This window comes from Schistocerca nitens, chromosome 9 (assembly GCF_023898315.1).
Source record: "Schistocerca nitens isolate TAMUIC-IGC-003100 chromosome 9, iqSchNite1.1, whole genome shotgun sequence".
In the NCBI taxonomy this organism is placed as follows: Eukaryota; Metazoa; Arthropoda; class Insecta; order Orthoptera; family Acrididae; genus Schistocerca; species Schistocerca nitens.
Genome location: NC_064622.1, coordinates 148,538,915 through 148,550,997, shown reverse-complemented (window position 1 = coordinate 148,550,997; position 12,083 = coordinate 148,538,915). Strand labels below are relative to the sequence as shown.

General features: G+C 40.4%; 1 protein-coding gene across 1 annotated transcript in view; it reads left to right on the top strand.

The window, feature by feature from the left end:
* LOC126203438 (polymerase delta-interacting protein 2) overlaps positions 1 to 12,083 on the top strand; it is a 73,299-nt gene that overhangs the window by 47,511 nt on the left and 13,705 nt on the right. The window contains exon 4 of the mRNA XM_049937756.1: positions 3,641 to 3,818. Coding sequence (XP_049793713.1) covers positions 3,641 to 3,818 — 178 coding nt within the window. The remainder of the gene's footprint in view (positions 1 to 3,640; positions 3,819 to 12,083) is intronic.

Below are 12,083 nucleotides of genomic sequence, written 5' to 3'. Positions count from 1 at the left end.
TGACTGCAGTACAATTTTACTGCCGCCAACTTATATTTCGGGGAAAGACCACAAAGATAAGATAAGAGAGATTAGGGCTCATACAGAGGCATATAGGCATTCATTTTTCCCTCGTTCTGTTTGTGAGTGGAACAGGGAGAGAAGATGCTAGTTGTGGTAAGAGGTACCCTCCGCCACGCACCGTGGATTGCGGAGTATGTATGTTGATTTAGACGTAGAATGCTAAAGTCACCGTGGCTGCGCAGGTGTGTACTGTGGAGTAAAAAGTTTCTGAAGGCAGGGGATATTAGTTGGCTGCACGTCCTCAGGAGCTCAGTTCATCAGCACACCTGATGACTGTGACATGTTGTAATCGCTGACATATTGTGCCCATGGACACTGCGTACCAGCAGTGCACCAGTGGACTGTTCGACAATCTTTTGTATGTTGTTATTCCATCCCAGATTTTCCATTGTTAGAACACTAAACTAATGTTTTAATAGAGAGTCATCAGCGTTATCTGAAAAACGCAGTCTGCTTATTTTATGGTAATGATCTGTCTCTGGTAGTGTGTATTAAAAGTGTCTGTTAAAATTGAAAACTCATGCTATTTTAACAAAGTGACATCCATAAGGAATTTAGCTATCTCAAATTGTTTTTTGTTGAATGACAGTACATAATTTGGCCAAACAAGACTCCATTTATTATCATAGAACGTAAATTCTAACGCTTTGAAAGGATACATGTGTTAATGGAATAAATGAGTCACTGGCATTCCTTCCAACATAGTAGCATAATGCAGAACTGAATGAATAGGATTTGTAATGATAAATCACACAGCTTCTATTATATCTTGGGCATTGTGGGTGTACATTGCAAATATCATGCTTTGAAATGATTGGCAGGTAATTGTTTTCCAATTTTGTAATTATCATAGAAACACGCAGTTAACAGTAAATGTTGTTTTGGTATCAGCTGATGTTTCCATTGAATGTAATATCCCCTCCTCTTTCTGTCTGTAAAACTGACAGTAATTGAAGGATGATTTTATTACAGGCTTGTGTGTGTGTGTGTGTGTGTGGGGGGGGGGGGGGCAGAGTGAAGGACAATAAGAAACGAAGTAGCTGACAAAAAAAGGGACTGGGGTTATAGGCTTTCTGACATCATTAATCGTCATCATTGCACATTACCTAGCCTGAGGTTAGGTTGCATATTCATTTCCAAAGGCTGATTTGTTTATTTGGCTCTGAGAAGGGTCATTTTTGTCATGTCATATGTTGTGGAGCTGGGACAGTAGGCCACAAATACTACAATATGCAATTAAGGGGCATGGTAAACGGCATCCCATCACTTATGTCAGTGAAAACCTCAGTTGTGACTGGATTTTGGAACACCAGTACATAATGAATATAGTTTAATTGAATGCTTATTCATTGCAACACACATGTAAACCAAAACATATGTTCCAGGTTAGACATGTGCATGAATCTGTCCATGCTGATAACTGGCAGAACACTACAATCACTTCCAGAAATAAAAACCTGTCCAGAGACTATGTCCATTACCAATTACCACTAAGAGCGGTGGCAGTTCCTATCCTTGTGAGATGTTTACTATAGACCGCTGCTTCTAGAATGGTGACTTCTTGCTTCAGACTGCTGCTAAGTGCTGACTCTGGACTGCTTAGTTGATACATCCTTGATGAACACTGTTGCTGCAGCTGACTTGCTGGGCCATCAGTTACAAAGCCACATGGATTGATACAACTAATCTGCTCGATGGCTGAGACCGATGTTGATAACCTATGACTTGCTTGTTGGTTGCTCCAGGGGGTACATTGCCCGATTGGTGCCCATGAGAAGGCATGGAAAAACTGTGGGACTGGCACTGGTGATATCTGTGGATCCCTGCTGAAATGCTCACCACTCTTGGCTTCACCTAGATTTAGGCTACACTGATACACCACCATACCAGAGCAGCAGACTACCTGGGTGGGGTAGTGATGTGGAATGCAACACAGATGATTAAAAGTATGCAACATCCGGCACCTCTAACAGGATTCAGAGAAAATTTTCTCTCTTTATCCATTTGCCAGAAAATGCAGCCTGCGGATTACTGCAAATTGCCACTGCCAAATGCGATAGGCTCTGTCATGTTGTAGTCACATTCTGCAGTGGCACAGTTTCCAGCTATGGTAGGAATGTATGCTGGAGCACCTACAAGTGTGTGCAAGAGTCAGATGCCTGTGGAAGCAACTGGAACTGATGAGGTACCACACGGAGCATTTATACCATACTTTCTCTGAAATCCATCTGACGTATCCAAGGAAGATTCTTTATAGTCTAAAAGTGTATGTTGTGGAGACCAGTGACTTGATTGAGGGTGATCGGTGTTAATATAATTCTATTTTCTGTTAAAATTCAGCATTCATAAAGCAGTGAGACAGCTTTTGGTCTCCTATGCAAATTCCCATGTGTTGGGATCATTGAGGATTATGTTGAACAACAGACAACAAAACCTCTTGCATGCGATTATTTTTCTCACTCAATAATCTCTAGCAGGTTCCCAGTGCCTGTGTTTTTCCAAATGTCATTCTGTACTTCTAAGCATAGCAGGATGCAGCATCTATAGAGGCAAACATTTAAGAAAAAGCTCCCTGACCACGCAAAATCCACAGCTGTAAAATGTATGTGACGATGTGTACAGGCATTCTCAATTTGGAGTCACACGGCTCTCAAAACTGCACTTGCACATGTAAAACTTGGGTGTCTATAATTTAACTTCAAATTGCAAATTTGTTCACCATTTTGATATTTGTTTTGGGTCTCATTGATCTCAATTATTATGCGAATGAGTGCAATTTCCCCATCCTTAAAATTTGCTTGTAACCTATGCCATATAACAATTAGTGATGATGCAGTATTTAGTATCTTCTCAGAAGTTAGATAAGAAGACATACTAATTCGCTAAAAGTAAGGATTTTTAAAAATGTGTTAATTTAAAAATAATTCTTGCAGATTGGTATAGGAAATTTGCTGTGTGCGTTTAGCCTGTCAAGTAAATTGATGTTTATGGCTGTTTCACATGATAAATACAAATAATAATCACACAGTCTGATCATCTACAAGGTTTCCAATTTGTTGAGCTTTGTAAAATCACAAAAATGACACAATTTGCTTCTTTATACTTAAGCTATATTACTATCTTTTGACAGCTGCAGGTCTAATGCCTCTACTTTTTTCAATGCTTCTGTATTTCAGCGTTTTGGTTATAACAACAGATTTTTGATAGACTTAATCAGTTTTGGTTATTGTAAACAGGGTGACACATGGTGCACCAAATGGTCCCATTAACTGCTGTCACACATCTGAAACTTTCCATTATGCATTACTTCCCTGACCTTGCTTTTCTCTGTAAGGCTTACTAGTCCCAAAGGAAGAAAGTCCAAGGTCAAGAAAGCCCCAGTACTTTATGATCTAGCCCACAGGTGTCAGTTAATGTGTTTTTATTCAGACTTTATTGTCATTATAGTGGAGCAATGTTTGCAGATACAGTTGGCTCACTGTTTAGTTGATTATGATTGTGAATTGGTAACAGATTGTCATTTTAGTTCACAGACATGGTTTATTTTCAGTTTAATAATGTCACTGGTTTGTTTCAGCGAGCACAAACAGAGGCAGTTACGTTTCTTGGTAACCAAGACAGCAGTCGTAGCTTATATGCTATACCAGGCTTGGACTATGTAGCCCATGAGGATGTACTGCCATATACAACTACTGAAAAGCAGCCACTGCATCATGAACTGGTGGACAAATTCTTGTCTCATGTGCCAGACAGAGGTAAATTATATTAATTATGTGAATAAGTTTGAAGGTCTGTTTGAAGTATTACATTGTTTCTGGTTGCACTTATACAGGTTCTGGCATTGAGATGGAATGTTAGTTTTTGAAATGCACTGTTCCATTATGGTAAACAATAATGATTTAGAATAATACCTTTCTTGACTCTTAAAAGCAACTGCAACTTGCTTTTATTATAAATTAACATCATGTTAAATTTTGCAACCAGAGATTAAACTCGTGTAAGCTTGCTGTACTTACAAAAGTGACATGTGACACACTAATATATTATTATTTGATTTGTTGTTGAGTTGTGAGTTACTGTGTTCTGGTTAAGCTGATACCATATGTTGCTTGATGAAAATTTTCCAAGTTGACTCATCAGACTTCGATCATTCCAGTTTTATATACACTCCTGGAAATTGAAATAAGAACATCGTGAATTCATTGTCCCAGGAAGGGGAAACTTTATTGACACATTCCTGGGGTCAGATGCATCACATGATCACACTGACAGAACCACAGGCACATAGACACAGGCAACAGAGCATGCACAATGTCGGCACTAGTACAGTGTATATCCACCTTTCGCAGCAATGCAGGCTGCTATTCTCCCATGGAGACGATCGTAGAGATGCTGGATGTAGTCCTGTGGAACGGCTTGCCATGCCATTTCCACCTGGCGCCTCAGTTGGACCAGCGTTCATGCTGGACGTGCAGACCGCGTGAGACGACGCTTCATCCAGTCCCAAACATGCTCAATGGGGGACAGATCCGGAGATCTTGCTGGCCAGGGTAGTTGACTTACACCTTCTAGAGCACGTTGGGTGGCACGGGATACATGCGGACGTGCATTGTCCTGTTGGAACAGCAAGTTCCCTTGCCGGTCTAGGAATGGTAGAACGATGGGTTCGATGACGGTTTGGATGTACCGTGCACTATTCAGTGTCCCCTCGACGATCACCAGTGGTGTACGGCCAGTGTAGGAGATCGCTCCCCACACCATGATGCCGGGTGTTGGCCCTGTGTGCCTCGGTCGTATGCAGTCCTGATTGTGGCGCTCACCTGCACGGCGCCAAACACGCATACGACCATCATTGGCACCAAGGCAGAAGCGATTCTCATCGCTGAAGACGACACGTCTCCATTCGTCCCTCCATTCACGCCTGTCGCGACACCACTGGAGGCGGGCTGCACGATGTTGGGGCGTGAGCGGAAGACGGCCTAACGGTGTGCGGGACCGTAGCCCAGCTTCATGGAGACGGTTGCGAATGGTCCTCGCCGATACCCCAGAAGCAACAGTGTCCCTAATTTGCTGGGAAGTGGCGGTGCGGTCCCCTACGGCACTGCGTAGGATCCTACGGTCTCAATGTGTTCTTTTTTCTATTTCCAGGAGTGTATAAATCAAATTTTATTGAGAACGTGCTAGAGAACATTAATCTGTTGTTTCTTTTTTTAATTTACAAGGGGACCATATCTACTCTTCAGATTTCGAAACGGGGGTTGACCAGAAATGAAAATGACAGAAGTGGGAGCTCCAGATGGCACAGAGTTTGGAAAAAAAATAGCATTTTTGACAGCTCGGGTGAAGCTTGAGCCATTTAGGTTAGCATAGCTTCCAGGCGATGGAAAGAGTACAGAACGGTAACGTGAGGCTTGTGGGGTTGAGTTCCTATGCGGAAATCTTTTATTTTTATTTTCAGTTTTTAGGTTACTGACACTGGAGGTAAATGGAAATAGTGCCATCTGGAGGAATTCTTCTTAACCACCCAAAATGCCAAACTCTCATGATTCAGATTCATTGATAACACTTTGCGTTCTCGACTTAGGGTAAGGGAACGCTATCTACATGCCTCCAGAACCTCTACACCTTCTCCGCCATTCACTTCATGTGCAACGTTGACCTCCACCTTAAGGATGGCTACGTTAGTACCTCCATCCTTATCAAACCTACAAACTATCAGCAGTACCTCCACTTTTTCGGCTGCCACCCATTTCACACCAAGAAGCCCCTTCCATACAGGCTAGACAAATATACCAAGGGTTTCACTGAGGTCTTCACAGACTGAAATTACCCTCCCAGCTTTGTACAAAAACAGATCTTCTGTGCCTTGTCACTCTAGTCATTTGCCACCTCCCACATAGCCAGTGTTCAGCCCCAAAGGAGCACTCACCTCATAACTCAGTACTGACCAGGACTGGAACAACTGAATCACATTGTCTGTCAGGGTTTCAACTACATCTTGTCATGTCCCGAAGTAAGGGCTACTATCCACTCAACGCACCTTCCCCCCCCCCTCCCTCCCTCCCTCCCTCCCTCCCATGAACTGTGGATCTTGCCATTGGTGGGGAGGTTTGTTGCATGCCTCAGCGATACCGATAGCCATACTGTAGGTGCAACCACAACGGAGGGGTATCTGTTGAATCTGTTGAGAGGCCAGACAAACGAGTGGTTCCTGAAGAGGGGCAGCAGCCTTTTCAGTAGTTGCAGGGGCAACAGTCTGGATGATTGACTGATCTGGCCTTGTAACACTAACCAAAACGGCCTTGCTGTGCTGGTACTGTGAACGGCTGAAAGCAAGGGGAAACTACAGCCATAATTTTTCCCAAGGGCATGCAGCTTTACTGTATGGTTAAATGATGATGGTGTCCTCGTGAGTAAAATATTCCGGAGGTAAAATAGTCCCCCATTTGGATCTCCTGGCAGGGACTACTCAGGAGGACATCGTTATCAGGAGAAAGAAAACTGGCATTCTACGGATTGAAGCGTGGAATGTCAGATCCCTTAATCTGGCAGGTAGGTTAGAAAATTTAAAAAGGGAAATGGATAGGTTAAAGTTAGATATAGTGGGAATTAGTGAAGTTCGGTGGCAGGAGGAACAAGACTTTTGGTCAGGTGATTACAGGGTTATAAATACAAAATCAAATAGAGGTAATGCAGGAGTAGGTTTAATAATGAATAAAAAATAGGAATGCGGGTAAGCTACTTCAAAGAGCATAGTGACCACGTTATTGTGGCCAAGATAGACACGAAGCCCACGCCTACTACAGTAGTACAAGTTTATATGCCAACTAGCTCTGCAGATGACAAAGAAATTGAAGAAATGTATGATGAGATAAAAGAAATTATTCAGATAGTGAAGGGAGACACAAATTTAATAGTCACGGGTGACCGGAAGTCAGTAGTAGAAAAGGAAGAGAAGGAAACGTAGTAGGTGAATGTGGATTGGGGGTAAGAAATGAAAGAGGAAGCTGCCTGGTAGAATTTTGCACAGAGCATAACTTAATCATAGCTAACACTTGGTTCAAGAATCATAAAAGAAGGTTGTATACCTGGAAGAATCCTGGAGACACTAAAAGGTATCAGATAGATTATATAATGGTAAGACAGAGATTTAGGAACCAGGTTTTAAATTGTAAGACATTTCCTGGGGCAGATGTGGATTCTGACCACAATCTGTTGGTTATGAACTGTAGATTAAAGCTGAAGAAACTGCAAAAAGGTGGGAATTTAAGGAGATGGGACCTGGGTAAACTGACTAAACCAGAGGTTGTACAGAATTTCAGGGAGACGATTAGGGAACAATTGACAAGAATGGTGGAAAGAAATACAGTAGAAGAAGAGTGGGTAGCTTTGAGAGATGAAGTAGTGAAGGCAGCAGAGGATCAAGTAGGTAAAAAGACAAGGGCTAGTAGAAATCCTTGGGTAAAAGAAGAAATATTGAATTTAATTGATGAAAGGAGAAAATATAAAAATGCATTGAATTTAATTGATGAAAGGAGAAAATATAAAAATGCAGTAAATGAAGCAGGCAAAAAGGAATACAAACGTCTCAAACATGAGATCGACAGGAAGTGCAAAATGGCTATGCAGGGATGGCTAGAGGATAAGTGTAAGTATGTAGAGGCTTTTCTCACAAGGGGTAAGACAGATACTGCCTACAGGAAAATTAAAGAGACCTTTGGAGAAAAAAGAACCACTTGCATGAATATTAAGAGCTCAGATGGAAACCCAGTTCTAAGCAAAGATGGGAAAGCAGAAAGGTGGAAGAAGTATATAGAGGGTCTATACAAGAGCGATGTTCTTGAGGACAATATTATGGAAATGGAGGAGGAGGTAGATGAAGATGAAATTTGAGATATGATACTGCGTGAAGAGTTTGACGGAGCACTGAAAGACCTGAGTCGAAACAAGGCCCTGGGAGTAGACAACATTCCATTAGAACTACTGACAGCCTTGGGAGAGCCCGTCCTGACAAAACTCTACCATCTGGTGAGCAAGATGTATGAGATATGCGAAATACCCTCAGATTTCAAGAAGAATATAATAATCCCAATCCCAAAGAAAGCAGGTGTTGACAGATGTGAAAATTACCGAACTACCAGTTTAATAAGCCACGCCTGCAAAATACTAACACGAATTCATTACTGACGAATGGAAAAACTAGTAGAAGCTGACCTCAGGGAAGATCAGTTTGGATTCCGTAGATATATTGGAACACGTGAGGCAATACTGACCCTATGATTTATCTTAGAAGATAGATTAAGGGAAGGCAAACCTACGTTTCTAGCATTTGTAGACTTAGAGAAAGCTTTTGACAATGTTGACTTGAATACTCTCTTTCAAATTCTGAAGGTGGCAGGGGTAAAATACAGGGGGCGAAAGGCTATTTACAATTTGTACAGAAACCAGATGGCAGTTATAATAGTCGAGGTGTATGAAAGGGAAGCAGTGGTTGGGAAGGGAGTGAGACAGGGTTGTAGTCTCTCCGATGTTATTCAATCTGTATACTGAGCAAGCAATAAAGGAAACAAAAGAAAAGTTCGGAGTAGGTATTAAAATCCATGGAGAAGGAATAAAAACTTTGAGGTTTGCCAATGACATTGTAATTCTTTCATAAACAGCAAAGGACTTGGAGGAGCAGTTGAACGGAATGGACAGTGTCTTGAAAGGAGGATATAAGATGAACATCAACAAAAGCAAAACGAGGATAATGGAATGTAGTTGAATTAAGTCTGGTGATGCTGAGGGAATTAGATTAGGAAATGAGACGCTTAAAGTAGTAAAAGAGTTTTGTTATTTGGGGAGCAAAATAACTGATGATGGTCGAAGTAGAGAGGGTATAAAAAGTAGACTGGCAATGGCAAGGAAAGCGTTTCTGAAGAAGAGAAATTTTATAACATTGAATATAGATTTAAGTGTCAGGAAGTCGTTTCTGAAAATATTTGTATGGAGTGTAGCCATGTATGGAAGTGAAACATGGACAATAAATACAGGGTTATTACAAATGATTGAAGCGATTTCACAGCTCTACAATAACTTTATTATTTGAGATATTTTCACAATGCTTTGCACACACATACAAAAACTCAAAGTTTGTTTAGGCATTCACAAATGTTCGATATGTGCCCCTTTAGTGATTCGGCAGACATCAAGCCGATAATCAAGTTCCTCCCACACTCGGCCCAGCATGCCCCCATCAATGAGATCGCGCGCGCCTCTTCTACCTTAGAAGAAGACTTTGTGGTCTAAAGCTCAAATGTGTAGCAGTCTTTTTGTTTTGCTGGTGTGCAATTAAACGTCTTCTCTGTATGGTGAATAGTAATCTATTCTTTCAATAATATCATTATTTCATCCTGGATTTTCCATTGTTCGAAAAACGATCCTCTGCTGCATAAAAAAGAATGTCTGTGTTATCACAGGTAACTATAATGTAGTTCCACACTGTCCTGTTGACACTAATGATGCTAATGACACTGGCTTGCATCTCATTTGATGCTGATGTCTGCTATCTTACAATGTAAGGCCCTTTCATTGTAATCAACACACATTATAGCAATATTTGTGTCCTTCTGTTTCAAGATAATGTGTGTAGTTTTTGTAAAAGAACTGGTATGTATTGTCTTCCTTACACAGAACATCGAATGACAGAGACGAGTGATATAGAAGTTATGAATAAAATATCTGGCATGTTTAATGGGAATCCACAGTTTTACTTATTAGACTTGTAGGCAGAATTATCTAGTTGTACTACTTTAAACAACAACCAAAAGTATCCAAAATCTGATTTTTTTTTTTTTTTTTTTTTTTATGTGCTGCTGATCTTCAGACCAAAGACTAGTTTGAGGTAACTCCTCATGCTAGTCTATCCTTGGCAGGAATCTTCAGAATGACGTATATCTAAATATTCAGTTACTTTGTAGGAGGAGTGAGTAGTGAGGTCATTAATTCTGTTATATAGGTTGGAGGGAGAATTTTGAACACAGTTGCACCCGATCATATAATTCAGTTCTTAAGTGAACTGTAGACAAGGAGGCAAAGTCTATATGAAGACTTTTTGTGTCTTTTATTGTGATTGTGTACATATAAGTTCAGCTGAAAAGGTGCAGTGTCCTGAAAGATAATTCCACAGAATTCACTCCCACACAGGGAGTGAAAATTACGAAATTAGCCACCATTGTTGTCTTCAGATTGACACAATGACAGAGGCCTCTTAGGGGACAACGGGCAAAGCTGAACATTGTGATTAGTTTACCCATGTTTTGGTACGATTTAAACTTGTTATCCAGCTGGACCCCAAGGAATTACAGAAACTGTGTGTCATTCAATATATGACTATATCTACTTCTGATGCCAGGTCATTATTCCCTGTTTGTAACTGCATAAACTGTTAGCTGTGAACCACTTGTAGGCTCATTCAGCCTTCATCTGAGGTGTGTCATAAGTACCTGTACGACTGCAGATACATGTATAGGTTGTTACTTGGCAAGTTCTTCATGCCTGTATACTGCTCCTCACAGTCTCTCTTCGATGAGCTGTGATTCACCATTTATAGATAATCATAATTCATACCTCTTCATTGCTATTTAATGTGACACCCATATAGTGTCCTGTGCATGTCTGATCAACGCTCATGTTCTTTTCACACTAGATAATGAATATTAGATTTAATGAAATAACTGTTTATTTGATTCATAATTTTCCCCACATGGATTGTACATGCACTTCAAATGAATTAAATCTACCAACTTTTGCAATTTATCAGTTTGGTGAAGTTACTAGTATGCTCAGAAATAGGTACTTTTCAAAACTTAGAGGGACCACATCATGCACACAGGCCTGCATTGTTCGTGAAATGTCACCATTAGACTTGTATTGTAAATTGCCTACGTGAACATTTTTCAGTTCCCATAAATTGTTAATCACATTAAGCATTGTCTTCTGACAATTCTTCACTGAATTTGTGATATTTTCAGTGTATACATATCTATGATTAGATAATTTTCACTACTTCAAATCTTACATTTTGGGAAGGTGATGCTGTGCAAAATGTTATTCATTTTTGACAGCATAAAGAGTTAGCTGCCCCTTATTTTGATTTTCATTAAGTATACTTTACAGAGGAAGTCGACATATATTATTTTGATAAAGGTTAGTAGTGGAACTAAGCTGCAAAATTCACCCTGTTCATATAATTTGACTTCAGCAATGCCTTTGAATAGGCGGGCCATAAAATTCTAATCACTGATTTTCCATTGTTTAAACAGTGTAATCAGACAGTTTTCACAGATGGATTTGTATTACACATTGTGTCGTCATGAAGAGACATGTTCATTATTTGGAAGCAGCAGAAGAGGTGCCCAGAAGAAGATTGGTCCACCTACCTCTCATGTTCCCTTCTCTTGGAATTGCGAATCAGAACTCTGTAGCTCATCCATGAAACAGCTGCCACAGTGTCATTTCTACTGTGGCTGCTGCCCAGGTAGTATTTGAAGGAAGCAGCTGGCACATAGATTCATATAAAATGCCTTGGTGTATGTACCATTATGTACTTGATTCACAAAGCTGCTAACTGCACTTTTTTGCCACTCGTGTAACCTATTTGCCTTTTCTGCAGTGACCATTTTCAATTGTTATCTTTTTAAAAAATATAGATATTTAGTTTTTTGTGCACATGTACATATTATGTGCTTTTTTGTTGTTTTGGGTTAATGTTGCTACATTCTAAGAATTTTTGTTATTGTTTCCACCTTGGCTGTTCATTATTTTATCTGCAAAGTTTTATAAATATATAGAATTTTCCATCGCGATAAGTGTACAGAATAAGTGAATTGTGTAAACATCAGCCAGATATTGTTCACCGAGCGAGGTGGCGCAGTGGCTAGCACTCGGGACTCTCATTTGGGAGGACGACTGTTCAGTCGTTCGTCCGACCATCCTGATTTCAGTTTTCTGTGATTTCCCTAAATCGCTCCAGACAAATG